Raw genomic sequence first — 19,502 nt, 5'->3', positions numbered from 1 at the left:
CTTTCAATTTGAGTTTCTTTCTTGCACATCATCAGATACAGATTCACACCTGGCAGAAGACTTTCCTGACAACACCTGCAGTGTGGAAGTAGGGTGAAATTTGGGCTGCAGGAGCCCAGGTGAACTCAGCTGAGGCTGCAGAAAATGATTTGTCACGTTTATCTACACCTGGGCATGAAACACAAGGGTTTGGAGGTCTCTGTACCTTTTGCACGCAGTGAAAAAGCTGCACACCTGGAACTCTGCTGTGTTCCCTCGCCCTGGAGCTGCAGTTTGGTGCATGTGCCTTGAGCTGCTCCCCACCACTGACAAATCCATCTTTTTTTGAGGATGTTGCTGCTGGAGCAGTGTCCTGATGCTCCTGCTCAGAGCTAAAGACAGAACTGAGCTTTGCAGATTTTGGGCTGTGACCCAGCTCAGCTGCAGCTCTGCAGCTGGAAGTAGAACTTGTCTGGCTGGTTCTGGCAGGAGTCCTGAAATGATTGCAGCTCCCGGAGTTCCCCAGCTGAGCACAGACCTGTGAGAAGGAAGTGGAGTGACTTTGCACCTCAGCTAAAATTCCCTTGGAATAATTTTTCTGCAGCCAGTGAAGGAGAGCTCTGGTAACCTGGAGTGCCTCCCAGCTTGGGGGTGTGTCTGAACTTCCAAAACCCAGGTGAAGGCTCTGATCCAGGCAGCTCTGTTAGGTTCCAGTAGTTCCCTTCAGGCTGTGGCTCATAACAAACCCGAATTTTTCTCTCACTCTTTGTTTATTCTTTAAGTGGTGGTTTAGAGGCTCCTTGATGAGAGCTGTGTTCTAGGAAAAGGTTCAGTGAGCTTCACTGAAGCTTCTGTTCTTGCTAAAGCAAAGAACACCTGCACTCGCTGCTGCACTTCTGGGCTCTGCTCCTGCAAGGAACAGGTGGTTTGCACCTAAACCGTTGCACTTTCAGCCCAAAAGCTGGTGGCACAACGTGGTGCTGGCTCTGCATGTGCTGGGCACGAGTGGATGGCTGAGTGCCCTGCTCAGCCTCCCGTGGAGCTGGCAGAGGGGCAGGGAGGAGGTTTTGGAGGGGGTTTTGTTTCTCTTTGCCAGGTGCTGCCTGGCTGTGTCCAGAGCGCTCCCAGCTCCACCAGCCCATCTGCTCCAGCCCTGCCAGCCCATCTGCTCCGGCTCTTTGGGTGGCTGGTGTTGGCCTTTGTGGCTGGACTGGCATCTGGCACTTGCAGCTCCTCTGTTTGACTCCGCTCAGTCCCTGGATTTCCTCCATAGGCTTGCTTCCATTTTTTTCCCTCTTAGTGCCCTGGCTTTAATTCTCCTGCCTTTAATTCTCCTGGCTTGCTCCAGACACACTGAGCTGTTCACCCCATCACACAGTGCTGCACTTCAGTTGCCAATTTTCATGTCACCCCAGGGTGAAAAATCCCATCCCAAAATTCTACCAAGGATTAGAAACGGCTGCTAAACTGTTCAACCCCTTGCTGCCATTGTAGAACTCACATCTGTTATAGAATCCCAGGCTGGTTTGGGTTGGAAGAGACTTTAAAGCCCATCCAGTTCCACCCCCTGCCATGGGCAGGGACACCTTCCACTGTCCCAGGTTTCTTCAAGCCCCATCCAACCTGGCCTTGGACAGTTCCAGGGGTGTGGATATCTCTGTAGACACAGATGATTTTGGAGTTACTGCTTCTGAGAGCTGAGATGATGAGTCTGGATCTTCTCCAGAGCACTGGCCTTCCTTCCCCTTATTAATCTCCCTCACCATGAGAGCTCTCTGGATCACTCCAGTGCCTGAATAGGCTCACAGGGACTGAACTGCATTCCTGACTGTTCCCGCGTCCTTTGCTCTGTGTTAGTGGAGCAGATCGAGCAGAACAAAGCACTTAAGGCTGAGTAAACTGTTCCTTGCCAAATGATCTTCCACTGCTTCCCATGGGCTGCCACGCAGTGCTGGGTGATCTCCACCTGGGTTAATGCTTGGGAGCTGGGATAATGTTTGCTCAATTGGCTGGGTTTAAAACCAGGGATATAAATTCCTGCTCCTTTCATTAACACATCAGAGACAAGCAGGTTTAGCACAGAATGCAGTGAGCAGATGGCACAAGGCTGGGTGGGAGTGGCCGAGGGTGCTGGGGGACTCCTCACCAAGGAACAGGCAGAGTGTGCAGGGCTCTATCTGCTGCTTCATCCTGGCACTGATGTTCATCTTCCATCCCTGGAAGTGTCCAAGGCCAGGCTGGAAAGGGCTTGGAGCAGCCTGGGATAGTGGAAGGTGTCCCTGCACCTGGCAGGGGATGGGAAGGGATGAGCTTTAAGGTTCCTTCAAAACCAGACTATGTGGGGATTCTCTGATCTGCTGACTGGCCCTTTTTGCACCCCCCAGCACTGCCCAGGGGCAGAACTTGCTGCTGTTCGTGCAGCTCAGCCCCTGCCCTCACTCAGGACCCCAGACACAACCAGAGGCCTCTGGGGCTGGGCAGGATGTAGCCACCCCAACCAAACCTGTCCAGCAACTGCTGTGGTGAGAGTATCTTTACTTTTTTGTCTTGTAGATCAGAGACAAAACCAAAAGCCTTTTGTGGTGGAGGAATTGCTCAGAAGTGTTTGGAAATCACATCTTTTGAAGATTTCCACCATTGTGTGAATATGGGGCTGGGATATACCTTTGGGCTGTGGACAATGGGATCTGCGTGGCAGTGTGTATCCGACTCAGATCACTTTCCCGTCAGGAAAGAGAGGGCTCTTAAAGTGGCTGGAAACCCCATTCATTTGGAATTTTCTTTTGGAGCTGGTTTGGTGCAGTTCTGCAACACCGTCTGTGCCCTGGATCTGACAGGGGGTTTGCTGTTGCCTGCAGAACAAGACGTAAAATTCCAAACTGAAGTTTATTTCCTCTTGGAATTAGTGTTTCCAGGCAATCCCAAATGTAAGTTCTTTATCTTCTGTATTTGCACTAAACGTTTCCAAAGGAAGATGTCACAGCAAGCAGTGCTGGCAGCAGGGCCCGAGCTCAGGGTGAATTCTGCTTCCTAAATGAAGACAGATCATGTGCCAGCCTGATGTTTAATCAGCTCAAGAGCACAGGGAAGGTGCGGGTAGTTCAGAGCTGGGATGGGAAGCACGGAGAGCTCTGGATAACCAACCCCACCCCCGCGTGAAGGCAGGGACCACGGCGCGGTGATTCGGGCATCATCATCCTGCCAAGAATCTGCAAATGAGCCGTTCCTTCCTTAAAATCCCTGCACGGACCGCGTCACCAGATGGGGCTGTTAACACAGCTCTGCCGCCGGGCTCGCGGGGAGCTGGGAGCTTCTTCTGGTCAAGAAACTCTTGGCTTTGGGTTCCGCAGGTGGGGAGGGACCTGCTGAGGGCACTGGTGGTGTGCCGGGCTCTGAACCTCTGGAGATGCCCCAGCCCTGCAGTGGCACCCATGGAGGAGGTTTGGGAAGGGAGATTCACCTTCGCCCTGCAGCACCTGCCGCCCTCACAGGGCCCTGCTGGGCTGCCGTGTGCGCACCTGGGGGCTTCGAGCTCAGTCATTTCTCTGCCTGTCTCAGCCTCGAGGAGCTCCGGGTGTGTGAGCAGAGCTGAGCCCTGCACGGGCAAAGCTGGGAATGTTTGTGCTGGGCACAGCCGGCAGCAGCAGCAATGATCCATCCTCTCCCCGCCTCCTGCCCTCCATGAGCCACGTCTGCTGAGCAGGGGAGAGGGTGGGATGTGAGAAGAGCCCCTCTGTCCCCTCCTCATCGCTGTGACCACAGGGCACACGGGGTTGGGGGAGCTGCCAGCACGCAGGAGCTCTGTGGAGGTCACCAGCTTTGTCCCCTGCCTCTGGCAAGTGTAAAAGAACCATTCACACTGAAAAATCTCCTATGTGGGAATGTCACCAGACAGCGCCAAAGAGCAGAATCACAGAATTGTAGAATATCCTGAGCTGGAAGGGATCCAAAAAGGATCATCCAGTCCAACCCCTGGCCCTGCACAGGGCACCCCAAAATCCCACCCTGGGCATCCCTGGCAGCGCTGTCCAAACGCTCCTGGAGCTCTGGCAGCCTCGGGGCTGTGCCCATCCATTCCCTGGGGAGCCTGGGCAGTGCCCAGCACCCTCTGGGGGAAGAACCTTTCCCTGATCTCCAGCCTGACCCTCCCCTGGCACAGCTCCAGCCCTTTCCTGGGTCCTGTCCCTGCTCACAGAGAGCAGAGATCAGCTCCTCTTCTTCCCCCTGGAAGCTGTAGGAGGAACAAGGAAGCTTTAACTGCAATGAGGTCTCCCCTCAGCCTCCTCCAGGCTGAGCACCATCAAGGAACTTCTCATTTGAAATCTTCTCCTGGACTTCTCATTTGAGCCAGGCAATCAGTGTAGCTCTGGGTGCTCTCTGCACTGCTGAGAGCAGGAAGGAGATGCTCCTCAGCCACCTTCTGTCTCTAAAAGCTTTGGTTTGGGATCCTTTCCATGAGCAGAGCAGGTACCCAAGGCAGTCACTGCTGCTGCTGCCAGAGGTTTGCTCTGAGGTCTGAGCTCACCTGCAGGCAGGAGCCTGAGTCTGATGCTTCTCCTGGGCTTGTGTGTTCTTGAAGTTGAGCAGAGCTGAGGGCAGCTGAGATCTCAGCCTGCCAGGGATCTCAGCCCTGGATTTTTGTGTCAAATCAGGTCCTGCAATGGATGTGGGGGGTGTTGATCCTGCTTGGAGCTCAGGACACCGAGTGTTAATAACAACTGTGGGATGGGCTGGGCTTTCCCTGTGTCCATCTCTTGTCCTGCTGTCCTGCACTGAATAGAAAGGAAGGGTATAACCACCTGGAATGAGTTAAGAAACAGTGATTAATGCTGGAAAGACAGAGCCAAAAAATGGGAATACTGAGACATTTTGGCTCTTCCTTCTTTGCTCACTGGCAGAGCTGATGGGGCTGTTGGTACCTGTGTGTGATCTGGGTCTCCTGATGGAGTTGCAGCATGTTCCTGGTTTTACCAGCCTTGTGCAATGCTCCTCAACCCTCTGGAAAACCTGATTAATCAGAGTGTGTTGTCAGCATTCCATCCTCTGCTGTGTTGTCTGGGAATTCTCTTTCCCAGTTAGGAGTCCAGATCTCAGTCTGGTCTTTGTTAACTCCTCTATTCCCCAGTTCCCTTTCCCAGCAGGAGATCTTGTGCTCGGTGTGCTGCTGGTTCAGGGGGTGACTGGACATGTCAAACCAGTTTAATCTTCTGCCCAATTATAATCAGCCTAATTCTCCTCCAGATCCAGACCCAGGTCCCTTCTAGTGGCTGAGCAGAACATCAGTGTGCCAGGCCATCTTATTTGCTGCTGGCTGTTGAAAACTGAATTCCGTGGGAAGTAATTCAGTTATGCTGGTGGGTCTGGAGACTCTGTCCTGCCCTGTGGTTCCAAGGACCTCTCTCCTTCTTGCCTTTCCTGGGTGATGGGCCCAGCAAGTGGCTTCACAGGAGGGTTTCCTGGGTGCAGAATCATGGCTGAAATGCAATTTATTGGGCCCATATTTGTAAGATGACAGAGCTTCATCCAAATCAAGACCTGTACCCTCAGTTACTTGATGAGTTACTTCTTCCCTTTAACTAAACAATGCTCTTTCCTGTTTGTTCCTGAGTTCTCACAGTCCCAGAATCACGGAGTGGTTTGGGTTCAAGGACCTTAAAGTTCATCTCATTGCACCCCTGCCCTGGGTGCTGGGTTCTGAGGGCAGTGATGGGGGGATGTCTCACTGTTATCTCAGCAGATGAACTCAGCAACTTTCTGCCAATGCTAACGGCAGGGTGTCCTTGCCTCTTGGCATTTAGAGCCTTGGGAAATAATGTTATCAGTAAGTAAAGATATTTAGACCAAAAAAAGTCCCAGTGAACTCTTTTGGCCCTGAGATCTGATGCTGGCAGGAGCAGCCAACTCCCTATGAAGAGGGTACCCTACACCATCCTCTTCCCCACTGTCCCAGCCTTTTCTCCAGGGTGAGCAGCCTGTAAATTTTCTTCTGGGAGTGCTCAAGGCCAGGTTGGACAGGGCTTGGAGCAGCCTGGGACAGTGGGAGGTGTCCCTGCCCACGGCAGGGTGGAACTGGATGGGCTTTAAGGGCCCTTCCCTCCCAAACCATTCCATGTTTCTGTGTCTGTTGTGGGTTCTGCTCTGCCCATGGGCAGCTGGCAAGGACACCCTTATTCCAAACTGCAGGGCCTGATGCCCCTCTTTTGGGGGATGTGGAGCTCTGGGAAAGAAGATGCAGCAGAAACCAAGGCTTTGGAAAGGCCCACGTGCTGCAAGGCTCAGCTGAATCTGGTTATTTCTCCGTGAGGGTCCTTGGGGACGATTGCCAGCACATCTGTCATTTAGGATTCTGTCTGTTGTCACCTGTGGAAGGAGATTATTAAGTAGTGAAGTGATTGACAAGGGCTTTCTCTTTTTTCTCTTTATTAATAGGAGTATTGCAAATGCTGCTCTGGGCTCCCAGGGGAGCTCCCTGCAGAGGATGCTCTGAGGGTGAGCTGGATGCGTAAACAGCTCCTCGATGCAGATCCACACGTCTCTAACCAGGGAAAAACACTTGGACTGTGGGCTGTGGGTGTTGTCAAAGACGTTTGGGATGGCTGAACGGGATGAGCTGGGAATGGCTGTGAGCCACACCACATTCCCAAGGGCTGGAAAGTGCCTGGGAGAGTAGGAGAGGGGATAAGGAGACTTGGCCCGAGACTTGGCCCCTTTAGGGTGTTGGATGGGAAGCACCAGCCCAAGGAATGCAGCTCCTGCACATCCATGCTGCTCTCTGGAGGCTGCTGGGGCACGTTAATCAAAGAGCTCTCTGGTTTCTTTTCACATGTTAATATCCTCCTGAAATAAAAACATTACTGCATCTTCTCTCCGAGGCACAATTGTGCACCATAGGTTTTGTTTTCCCTGTTACAAAATACTGCTATTTTTATTACTTGCATTTCCACTGGGAGGGATAAAAGTAACCAGAATACAGCAAATACTTTGTTAGCACACTGACGGGGGGAAAAAACCAACTTATAACTCCTTATTTCCCATTACAGACAGCAACTTCGAGCAGTGCTTCCAGAGGGTTGAGATTAAGTATATTCTGCTTTGCTTTTTGGTTTCCATGAAAACACCTGTGGTTTAAAGCCTGGGTTAATTCCAAGGAGTGTTGGGGCTTGGGACCTCCTACCCTCTCTGCCAGGTGTTACTGGAAGGTGGCTACAGATGGATGTGTTCGATCTCTCACTGTGCAGACACATGGAACTTTTCCAGGGCCTTTTATCCACCTCTCTCTTCTTTCCTGATGGAAATGGTGCTGAGCTAAAGCCATATGCTGTGCGGACTGGGGATGTTTCAAGTCTAAAGACCCCTCATTTCATGGCTGCTGGAGCTGGGAATCAATGGCCAAAGCCTTGTCCTACTCTGCAAACCCTTAATGCCACCTGGAGCCTGCTGGGATTCAATGTCAAAGGGCTCCTCCTGCTTCCCTGAGCTGCAGTGGCTGAGGAGAATGTGAGAGCAAAGGCTTCCTGGGAATCTTTAGCACTTTACAACCAGAGACAAGTTTTAATCTCTCTTCTGGGTTCTGACACCAGCACTTTACTGGCCTTCAAAGAAAGTGCAGTCTTTTAAAAATAAATTATGCAGTGATACTGATGAAGGTGTCCATGGCACAGAAGGCTGAAATGAGACCCTAAAAGCAGCAGTTATTCATCTGCTCTCAGAGAAAGGATGTGTTAATATTGATCATTAACATTTAGGCAAAGGCCAGCTTGAGCCTTCTGGCAGTTCTGGACCAACAGCAGCCACTCTGACCTGGGGGAGGTTGGATTAACTGTTTGAATCAGCCTGAGGAATTGAAATGGGTCTAATCACAGCCTAATGCTCGTCCCAAGTATTTGCTGCCATAATCTTCCGGAAATTTATGTCCTAAATAAGCCCAGCTTGCCAGGCTGACAGGGGCTGACAGCCCTGAGTGGCATCAGGATGCCAAATCATGGAATCATGCAATACCCTGAGCTGGAAGGGACCCAAAAAGGATCATCCAGTCCAACCCCTGGCCCTGCACAGACCCCCCAACAATCCCACCCTGGACATCCCTGGCAGCGCTGTCCAAACGCTCCTGGAGCTCTGGCAGCCTCGGGGCTGTGCCCATTCCCTGGAGAGCCTGGGCAGTGCCCAGCACCCTCGGGGGGAAGAACCTTTCCCGGTATCCAACCTAAACTCCCCTGGCACACCTCCAACCCTTCCCTTTGGTCCTTGGGCAGGTACCTCAGTGGGGCAAGGCTCTCACTTCATTCATTTTATTGAGGTTGTGCCTCGTGTTAAAGGCAGCTGTGGGAGGTCGGAGTTCCCTGAGCTCTCTTGACAATGGCTTTGAGCACAGCTCATCCTTCACTTCCCCAAACCCAGATCAGCTGATAGCAGCCATCTGATGCTGCCGGAGCAGAGATGGCTTTTTAGAGCTTCCAGCCCTGCCAAATCAGGCTCCTACTCTTCACCGTGAGCATATGCAATTCCAGGTCAATAAAATGTATTTCAGAAGCCTCATCACCAGGAAAGAGCTTTTAGTGTTAGTCCTGCCTCTGGGACTCTTCCTGCCTGGATGCACGCAGCTCCAAAGCCGCCTGGCTCCGGGTCCAGTTTTGTGTGCAACACAGCATATTCCAAGATGCCTCTTGGAATCGGAGCTTTTCAGGACACAAAGCCACATTTCCTTGCCCTGAATCCACTGAAGCCAGCCCTGCACAGAATGCCTTGCTGGCACTGCAAGACAGGAGCTGGCAGCAGGGACTGCCACCCCCCACCACTGTGGCCTTTGGGCTGAGCAGTTTCCTCCCAGGCTGTGCCCAGGAGGGGAGTGTGTAATTTATCTTTAAACTTCTCATCTCGGAGTGTGCTTGTGGTGCAGTCCAGGGATTTTCATTTTAGGCTACAAATTCTGCATGATCCTTCCTTCCTCCCTCCCTCCCTCCTCCCTCCCTCCCTCCCTCCCTTCCTTCCTTCCTTCCTTCCTTCCTTCCGAATTCCTTCCTTCCGAATTCCTTCCTTCCTTCCTTCCTTCCTTCCTTCTGAATTCCTTCCTTCCTCCCTCCCTCCCTCCTTCCCTTCCTTCCTTCCTCCCTTCCTTCCCTTCCTTCCCTTCCTTCCTTCCTTCTGAATTCCTTCCTTCCTTCCTCCCTCCCTCCCTCCCTTCCTTCCTTCCTCCCTTCCTTCCCTTCCTTCCCTTCCTTCCCTTCCTTCCTTCCTATTCAACGAGTGGAGCATCTAGAATTGAAACCCCAAGTTTCCACAGGGACTGAACAGCCAGGAGAGACTGGCATCCAGAACCAGCATCTCCTTTCTATTTCTGCTGTTGCTCCGTGCTGCAGATTTGATACTTGGCACAGAGTAATTGCTTTTTAAACTGACTGTATTGGACTTAAACTAATTCTTACCTCCCTGTCTCCATAGGATAAGATGCTCTCCTCCTCTGTGCAGGCAGGGGTGAGGTGAGGATTTTGGGATTCTTGCTGTTCACACACCTACAGCCACCCTGCGTGGAGGGGCACAGCAATGCACGTTGTGTTTATCCACAGATGACTCGGCGCCGTTGCCAAAGGATCCAGATCCACGTCATTTTTCCTGGCAAGAAGCTCTGAATCCTTTGTGAGCTGTTTCCAATTATTATATTAACTGGGAAAGTAAACAATGCCACGCTATTAGATAGAGCTGGCATAAATAAATGCTGCTGCTCCCTCTCCAGACTTGATTATTATTAAGAAATAAAAATATCAGCTTCAAATAGATCCTAATGTGGATTAAATGAACAGCATGTTCTGTCTCAGCTGGACAAATATATTTGTGATTCCAACTTAGGAGCACACATTCATGGAATCATGGAATGGTTTGGGTTGGAAGGGATCTCAGAATTCATCCCATTCCAGCTCCTGCCACGGGCAGGGACACCTTCCCCTGTCCCAGGTTGCTCCAAACCCTGATGTAAATCCCCTCCAATGGGTACGTCTAGAGCACACCACCCTCATTAATCCAATTGCAGTGTGCTACAAAACTTCCCAGTTCCTCAAATGTTTGTGCAATGTTGTCTCTGGTGCTTGGCTTCTGCTTTACTGCAGGGAAAATGATCCTCTTTTGTCCCTCTCAGGTTTTAGGAATTTTCCCACTCCCTGCCTTGCCCACTGAGCAGCCTCGAGCTGCCACAAGCTGCAGTTTTCCTTCTTTCCTTGCAGTTTTCATTCATTTTGTGCTCTTGTCCACAGGGATTATTTCAGAGGTAATTCAAGAGCTGCTGTGTTGCCTGTAACTCATTTCTTTGTGGAGACTGTTGAGCCACTTTCCCCCAAAGTTTATTCCACTTCCAGCCCTTCTGGGGTAGCTGCTGTTTTACTGTTGGCTCTGCCTCTCCAAGTGTGACATCAGGGCACTGGACAGGAGCAGGGAGGAGATAAACGCTGCCCAGTGAGGGAAAGGCATCCACGCTTCCCTAAATGCCAAGGGATGCAGCTGCAGGGAAAAGCTCTGCCAGACTCGGGAAGAGAGGGTGGATGTGGATGGGACAACACCGAGCCCCTGCAGAGACCATCAGCTCTGCCAGGCCCCTGGGATTTGGGGAATTGTCTCTCCTTCTCATCCTGGGAGGTGGAAACACAGCTTTGGGAGCAGTTTGGCCTCCAAGTACCAACTCAGTCTGAAGCAGCTGGGAAAAGGAAGCTCTGGCCAGCCCAGGGGCTCTGCTGGGCTGCCCTGTGGGGTAGAGGGAGCTGCAGGGTCTGGGAAGGGGGTCCAGCTTCTCCAGGGCTTTTCCTGGGCTGCTCCATGGGGCAAAGTGGGAACTTCTCAGCAGGACATGAGAGGGAAAATCTGTATCCCAACTGCTCGGTGTGGATGTGGGTGTGGGAGAGGGGAACTGGGAACCAGAGCTGCTGCTTTTGGATTTTCAGCTCCCACCTGGCTCCTTTCCAGCCTTCTGTGTTGGACAATAAAGAGCCTGTATGACATAAATTCAAAGGTACAAGGCGTAGAAAAAGTCTGGTTTTTGTTCTGAAGGAATGTTTGTTGAGATTATGGATGCTAATGCCAGGATCTTCTGTTATTGGTATCCAACAAGCCTGGAACCCTCTGATATGTAAATCGAGGCAAATATTTGACCCAAGGTGACTTTAAATATAAAAGTAAAAGTTCTTGGTATTACCTTTGTAATAAAATTAGCCCTTTTTCCCCCCACATAATTGAATTTTATTATTGATTTCTGTGTTACAAGCTCTCAATTGGGCATTAACCTTTTTCAAAGAGTTTAGCTGGGATGGCTTTTTATCTGTTGAAATCTCTTTAAGATAAATTCAAATTTCCAATGCAACACTTGACTGATATATTCCAGGAACTCCTGTCTTGGTGCCAGTTTTGATGGCTCAGTCAGAAACTGTTGCTGTGCTGGAGACACGATGTGATGCCTGGGGCTCGCTTGCATCCCCTTGGGTCCAAATCCTTTGGTTTTGGGACTCTGGGACACAAATGCCCCAGGGGAGCCAGTGAAAGGAGGAGCAGAGAAGAGGAGCTGTTCCCTCCCCAGCTCCTGCTCTTCTTGCCAAGCAGATGTTCTATGGACCCAAATCTCAGGTTTGAGGCATAATTTGAGCCTCAAGTTTCCTAAAAAAAATAAACGGGTGGGTGGGCTTAGGGAGTTTGTCATCTGAATGTGATGCAAGCTCTACCCGACCTTGAGCTCTGGGAAAGTACTGGGAATTGAGCTCTGGGAAATTAATTGAGTTTAGCTCCCATGTCTGGATCTCTCCCCAGCAAACACAGAGCTTTGGGGCTGCTGGTGTTGGCTTGCAGGTGACAAACACCTTCAGGAACAGCTCTCAGCGTGCAGTTCTGCCTCAGCCCGTTGGCAGCAGCAGCTTACGGAGCACTGGCCGGGCCGCGGGGGTGTCTCATTAAAAGTCTCTTTGTGACCAGTTGCTGGGTTAATAAAAGGTTGCGCTCACGTTGTCGTGGCAACAGAAGTTTTTGGGAGGAGCAGAGCTCGGCGGGGAAGTTGCTGTGCCAGACACAGGTGCCATGTGGGGACAGCACTGTGGCAGGAGGGACGTGGTGGTGACGTGTCCAGAACACGCTGGTGTGACCAAGGAGGGACCAGGGTGGCCAAAAGGGCCCTGGGCAGCTTCCCACGGGGGTTGGGCAATGCCTTTGTGCTCCTCAGGTGCCAACCAGACCCTTTGTGTCACACGGAGTCACCAGCCCAGCAGCTGGAGGAATTATCCAGCCTGGGAATGGGGCATGGAGCTGATTCTGTGCTCAGGGGAGCCTCGTGCTGCGCTGGGTGCTGGGTCACCCCTGGGACACTCGTGGTGAGACAGCTCCCAGTGCTCCAGCAGGTGATTAACAGGGAACATAAACACGGTCTAAGCACACCCTGCTGTGATGTGGGGCTGAGGGACCTGTGCAGCCCCAGCCCTGGCTCTCCACAACGCTCATTAGGTTTGTACAAGCTGCAAGAAGCCATCCTGCTGTACATAATTTTAACTGCCTGCTCCACAATTGCTGCTCGGGCCGTGCCTGTCAGATACATGCTCTGTCGCGTGGCATGACCTGCCTGCTAAATTGCAAAGGGAATAAAAAAATACGGCAGAAAGTAAAAGAAAAAAATCTAATTATGAACTAGAATGGTGTTCTCAATCTCTGTTGCCATCTGCAGCCTGGTGTGTTAGGACCAGCACAAACAAATCAATAAAGCCTGCAGCTTCTCTTATGCTGCCTTTGGCAGTTGTAAGTAGTTCGTGCCGTGTTTGTGGGAGCACTCTGGTTCCTCCTCTCTGCTGATGTGCTGTCCTCAGCCAGGAGGTTTCACCACTCATTTTTTTTTTTGCAAAATCCAGGGTCGGGACCTGGAACTCCGCACCCGGAGAGATGGCAGCAGTGAAAGGGTTAAAAGGAATTATCTGGGCTGCAGCTTTAATACGTCTCGTGTGGAGGGCACGAAACTGAGTTTGGTAGGAGGTTCTTTGTCTGGAGCAGCCTTGGCAGTAAACAGAGCTGTGATCTCAGAGGCAATGAGGCACCGGGAGCGCCGGGGGCTGGACACTCCGGCTCTGAGCAGGGGCCGTGGGGCAGCTCCGGGTGTCCCGGCAGGTGCTGCCATGCCAGAGGGTGGAACTGGAGTGAAGCTGCTCCTGTGATGAGCCCCAAGCCCACCCTCTGCTCCTAGTCTGAGTTTCCTAGAGAGCAGCGGGAGCGGAGGATGCGGAGAGGGCGATGAGCGGTCCCAGGGAGGACGGCCGCTGTCGCAGGGCCATCAGCATCCTCACCGAGCTGTGCCAGAGGAAAAGCCTGCCCAGCCTGGACCTGGACACCTGCAGGGAATTCCTCCTGCTGCCTTCTGACCAGAGCCTGATTATCTCCGAGCCAGGTACGGCCCCTGCTCCCGTCTGCTGAAGGGTGCTCGTGGAAGGCAGGAGGGCCATCCAGCCCCTACAGGGGGAAAAAAATGTTTGGGACCCCCGAGTTAGACCCAGGGGTTGGTCCTGGCACCCCTCTGGGGGGGTCCCTTCCCTTTCCACGTGTTCCATGGTGAAGTTTTGGGTGCAAGTCCTGCCTCACCTGTTGATGTGGAAGGGGATGGCTGCATGGGGGGACAGCTGGGATGTTCCAGGCTGCTTCACGAGCTAAAGTTCCTGGGAAAGTTCCTTTTTCAAAACCACAGATTCCTGTCCTGTGTAAAACAAAAACCAAACCAACAAAAAGCAGTGAAGAGCCTCCTTAAGCAACTGGGGTGGCAGGAACTGATTGGTGCTATCCTGGTTTGAGAAATGGAGGGATCCACAGGGATTGCATGGATTTCTGCTCACCACAAAGGGATCTTGCTGAGCTTTCATGTGCGTGTTTTACTTTCCTTAAGAAGTGCTTGAGTTGTCCCGGTCAGGTTGGAGAGCCAGGGAGGGACTCTGGTGTGTCAGGGATGAGTCAGGAGCAGGAATTCTGCTCCAGGAGCAAAGGGGCAGCTCCGTGTTGCAAAATGGGGCATTTTCCCTACACTTTTTCTCACAGCTGCTCGCTCCAGAGAGGTCTCTTGCTGTCACTTCAGAAGACATTGGCAGGGACAGTTGGAACCCCAGGCTCGTGTGCTGAGAAGCAAAACCCCAGATCTCATAGTTTTTAGAATTATTGGTAGTCTGTTGTAAGTTGCTTGTGTATTCCAACATTTTCATAGGCGGCTCCTTCCAAGGGTCCTGTAGGCAATGATCTGTAAACCCAATGGATTCCACAACGCTTTCTACAGCTCGAGTTTTCACAAACTTTTCTCCTCTGCTGAGCACGTTGTGCAGAGACCCTGTGCAGCACAGCTGCCCATCAATCCCTGTCCAAGGCTTTCTGTGTCACCTTCCCTCCCTTTCTCCTGCCCCTCTCTGTCAGGATCTCATGCTGGGGTGCAGCTGGCACCCAGGGCACAGGGCACCAGGATTCTGCCAGCCCTTGGTTTGCAGTGGAGCTTCCAGCACTGCTTTGCTGATACATCCAGCCAAACACCTTCCTGTCACATCCCTCTTTGCCTGTAACTTAATTCTCTTCTTAAAATGAATTTGTTTTATACCTGCCTGTTCTGGAGGCCTCTTACCACGGCTGGTTGTGTCCTTACACATCACACCCCCTGCAGCAGTTTTCTCTATTGCAAGTAGAGCAAACAGCTTGCAAACTTACTGCATCACTTCGGAACTCTTTACCTTGCACCAAAAATTAACGTTTTCCTGACTCTGCAGCAGAAATCCTCTGCACTGCTCTTGTTCTGTCCACCCTGATGTGACAGATCTGCATTTGTCTGTGCAGCCTGTCCAGGACCTCGTGTTCAGGTCGGGATCACATCATCATCATCTGCCCTTAGCATCACAAATGTTTTGTGCTCTGAGCTGTGGTTTGAGTGTCAGCCTCGGTGCCGCGGGCGAGCTGTGCCGGGCTGGCTGCACAAACAGCCAGGGCTGCTGTCTCTGCTCCGCACGGCTGGGCCCATTTTTATGTCTAGACAGCACTGAGGACACAGTTTGGGCCCAACATCTACGAATATTTCTCAGTCCTTGGCTGTAAAGCTGCTCCAGCAAGGGGAAAAAATTCTGTTTGCATCAAGTGTTAACTAACACAGCTCCAGAGACATGATGCTTTTCCCATCAGTGCTGGATGTTTATCTAATTATCTGCACTGATGCTTTGTCCATTTTATCCTGAAGTCTCATGTTGAGCAGATTTGCTCTCGGCAGCCTGCGGTCCCGTGTTCAGACGCAGCCAGCCCATCCTCACCAAGGCAGGCAGAGGGAAGGTGGGGCTGTGTGAAGATGAGCAGATGGCAGCAGGCAGGTGCCGTGTCAGAAGCAGGGCAGAGGAGCCCTGGCTCCTGCTGGAGTGTCCCCGTGTGGGCAGCACAGCCTCAGCAGCCACACGCCAAATTAGTTGGAGTCAAACTGGCCTTATTTGTCATCATCATGTGGAGTCTCCGGCGTCTCGGGCAGTTTGTTGCCTCCTGGATAAATCTATTAACTACTGGCTGGATCAGCCTGGCTTGTGGAGTGTCCTGCTGAAGTTCAGGTTGAAGGAAGCACTGCCAAAGCTGGAGCCAGGCTGCTCCTGCACAGCTCAGCACAGGGGCAGTTTGGTTTTTTCTGCTGTTTCATGCGTGGATAGGGAGCAGTATCCTCAAGGAATGTGTGGAGTGGCAAGGAAATGAGCCAGGTATCATCAGCCTTCTTGAACTGCATCCAAGAGTGGAAAAAACCTGTGAATGTAAAAATGTTACTGAATAGTTTATATAAGAGTAAGTTTTGATGTGGTGGTCTATTTTTTTTTAAAACCCTTCTGGACTGAGCGGCTGAGAGGGCTGCTGTGGATGAAGTGGATGCACCTCTACTCTCTGGTTATGTAATAGCTGAATCTCCTCTTCACAGCCAACAAGAGCAATCGAGCTGCAGCATTTCTCCTGTGTACACCCAACAAAGGAGGATTGCAGGCGCTGCCGGCGCCTCGCCCGGCAGCCAAATCTGTCAGAAAAATGAGGAGTTTGGCTGGGGAAGGTTTCGGTGCCGCTGCATCAGTGGGGATGAGAGGGGGAGCTCTCCCTGCAGTTGGGCCCGTGGCGGTGCCAGGAATAGAACTGATCTCTTGGCTGGGGGCCCCGAGATGGAGCGAGCTGCAGCATCCTTTTGTTGTGCCTATCTCCAGTCCTCCCCCGTAGCTCCCTCCATCTGATCGCTCTCTTCCCTGCCAGGCCTCAGCTGTCGTGCAGGGATGCTGGGAGTGTCACCCGTGCACGGGCGTGAGCTGTGGGCAGTGACACTGCCTGTGCTGTGGGGACAGCATTTACCACAGGTGATGTCCCTTAAGAGGATGGGCTCGTCCCTTCTGGGCCCTGGAGGAGCAGTGAGAGCTCTTGGATGTAGCTGAGGGAGTTTGTGGCCCAGCGGTACTGAAGGGCAAGGTCCTTGGCTGTGGAGCAGGGGAGTCAGGACCCCACAGGACCATGGGGATAGTGATCTGTCCCCCTTCCCGGCCCCTCTGCCCATGGGAGCTGCAACAGGCTCCAGGGTCTTTGGGAAACGGTGCTTGGAGTGGTGCCGTGCTGGGCTTCAGTGATCCTGGTGTGTCCCTTCCAGCTCAGGATGCTCTCTGATCCTGTGGTTCCCCACAGCCTGCTCCGAGCTCCCCTGAGCAATCTCTCCCTGCCTGCTCCTGCCCAGGGCTGCTCCGGGGGGATGGAGCCATGGTCCTGGCTGCGGGAAGCTCAGCTGCAGCATCCCTGCATCCCTGGATTCCAGGACTGTGCCGTGCCCTGCGCAGCGCTCACCAGCACGGGTTGAGCTGGGCACTGGTCAGGCTGCTCTCCCCTCGGGCTGAGCTGTGCTGCTGACTCACTCAGTGCTCCCCTGAGCCAGGTCCTGCTCCCTGTGGGTTTGCAGAGGCTGCCAGACAGTCCCAGGAGATCATGTGGGGGAAAGGGGAAGCTGGACTCATTCTGAAATGATCCTGCAGAGTTCATGAGTGTTACTAAAGAAAGTAGGTTTAGATGGGATATTGGGAAGGGATTCTTCCCTGTGAGGGTGGGCAGGCCCTGGCACAGGGTGCCCAGAGCAGCTGTGGCTGCCCCTGGATCCCTGCAAGTGTCCAAGGCCAGGCTGGACGGGGCTGGGAGCACCCTGGGACAGTGGGAGGTATCACTGCCCATGGCAGGGGTGAAACTGGATGATCTTTAAGCTCCTTCCCACCCAAACCAGTCTGGGATTCCGTGATTCTGTGACTGGAGCCAGCGTCTTGTGACGATGATTTAAAGGACGATGCCTGGGTACAGGAAGGAATTTATCCTGGGATCAAAGCACATCCAGGAGCAAACCTCTGGGTTTGATTTCTACCTTCAGCACTGCTGTGCTGTGACTTTCTTTAAATAACCTAAATTGGGGGTTTTTGCCTTAGTGATCCGTTTGTACAAAGCTTTGGAACCAGGGCAGGAGGCAGTGGGGGACGTGCAGAGGGGCTGCAGGTTGTCCCCAGCAGTCCCTGTTGATCTCAGCATGGTGAGAACCCTCCTCAAACCCTCCCTCCATGCACTGATCCACCCCAGCAAAACACTCCTGTGCTTTCCTGCTGCAGGAGGAGAAAGCTGGAGTGAGAGGAAGGAACAGGGCAGCTGGGGAAGACACAGAGTCAGAGAGACCTTAAGATATCTGTGTTCCCCAGCACATGGTGTCCTGTGTTCCAAACCCCATAATTCAGAGCACATTTAGTGTTTTGCCCCTTGTGTGAACTGCTGTTTTTGAAGGTCCTGGTGCAGGCAGCACAGCTTGTACAGCACTGAACACCCTCCTGACACTTGGCAAAGACTATGAAAATGCTAAACCAAGCACACAAGTGTTCTTGCTGCGGGCAGAAAAAGGGGGGAATTTCTGGGCAATAACGGATTTTTCATCGCAGGAGTGTTGGTGCAGAAAGATCATTTTTTTATTGAGGAATTGCTTCTGAAGTATTTTCCGGGAAAAAAACCTATCCCTTGATAGATTAGTTTGATTAATGGGAGAACTGATGACACCCCCATTCATGGTTATGGGATGCCTTCAGCCACTACCTGTGAAATATGGGCATGTCTTGAATTTACTCACCAGGCATAATAACACACTTTTCTGAATCACCATTCAAGTGTATTTTAAGTCAATATAACAGTAAAGATGCTCCAAGCCACCCAGGCAAAGCTAATATTAATCACTGAAGCTTGAGTTTCCAGAGGCCAGGCATGTGAGGAGCAGCTCCTTGGGGCAAGTATCTTTTTTAACACAGAGTAATGCACTTGCAAAATGGATCTTGCCTTTCCTCCCAGGGAAGAGCCAGCCAGAGCTACGTGCAGCAGATTTGCTCTTTAGCCTAACTAAACCAGGCTCAGATGCTGGAGGTATCAGGTTCAAACCTTGCTGCCAGAGGAAGGTTTGTTAAACTGTATTGAAATAAGGTTGAAACCTGCAGAGTAAATCGAGGGAAAACGGATTAAACCGCCTGTCTACAGACGTGTCTCTGCTCATGCATTGTGTGCGGATCTGTGGCTCTCCAGCTGCCTCTGGCTATGCTCTGAGATGGTCCTGGTAAATAAAAAGCCCCTCTGGAGCTGTGTGGAGTGTGCGTGTTGGGGAGCCCTGTGAGTACCTACCTCTCTGCATAGGCGCAGCTTTGCAGCCGCCTAATTGCTGCTGGTTGATTCATTCCCGAGGCAGAGCAGGGAGGCTGCTCGTGTTTGTGGATTCGTGCGGACTCGGGAGCCTGTTCCGATGCAGCTGCAGTAGCCTCATGCATAGTCAGGGATCAGCATTCCCAACTCCATAGAAACAGCAGCGGGATCGCTGCCGGTGTTAATTGATGCGCGAGCAGGCGGAGGGCAGCGACCAGGGACCGCGCTGAGGAGCTGCCACCGCTCTGGTAAGTCCACATTTCTGAAGTTACTTTAATAATTCTTCGCCTTTCCGCCCCCCCCCCCCCCATAATATGGAGCCGCTTATCCTTAAAAAGCATTTTGCTTCCTCAAAATGCCTTTGCTGTTGAAACATTTTCCCGGCTCTCAGTATTCTCCCGACGTTGCACTGAGACCCAGCGTGTGCTGGGAGCTGGTTCAAACCAGGGCACAGCCTGGCCCCGATCCTTCCCCACTGCTCTGTGGGATGACTCTGGGAAGGTGGTTGGTGTTCCTGTGTTTGCAGGTGTTTGTTGCTCGGCATCCTGGCTGTGCTGGAGTTGCTGCACTCGCCGTGTGCTCCTGGCAGCTGGATCATCTCCCATGTGTGTGCTCATTGTGCAGGGATAAACCAGACCCAGAACGCGGGGTTGTGTCTGATACAATTGTTTTATTTACCTATGACCTCAATTATCCTTGTTTATCATAACTGTTTCTTCTCACTGCTCACATTTCCAGGTACAATCGAATATTCTTTCTCAGGACCCCTGGTTTCCATCTCATCTTGGTTAGGCAGCCTTTTCTGCCCTTAATATTTGCTGTTTCTTTTTCAAAGATGACAATATATATTT

The 19,502-nt window shown here is 52.1% G+C and overlaps 1 protein-coding gene across 1 annotated transcript in view; it reads left to right on the top strand.

Moving 5' to 3' along the window:
• Positions 1-12,914: 12,914 nt before the first annotated feature.
• The window catches only part of SYT6 (synaptotagmin 6), a 34,881-nt gene continuing 28,293 nt past the window's right edge, over positions 12,915-19,502 (top strand). The window contains exon 1 of the mRNA XM_010404429.3: positions 12,915-13,372. Coding sequence (XP_010402731.1) covers positions 13,219-13,372 — 154 coding nt within the window. The 5' untranslated portion in view covers positions 12,915-13,218. The remainder of the gene's footprint in view (positions 13,373-19,502) is intronic.

The sequence above is a fragment of the Corvus cornix genome, chromosome 26 (assembly GCF_000738735.6).
Source record: "Corvus cornix cornix isolate S_Up_H32 chromosome 26, ASM73873v5, whole genome shotgun sequence".
NCBI classification, from domain to species: Eukaryota; Metazoa; Chordata; class Aves; order Passeriformes; family Corvidae; genus Corvus; species Corvus cornix.
Note: the sequence above shows the minus strand (reverse complement) of the source record. Positions and strands in the feature narration are given on the sequence as shown.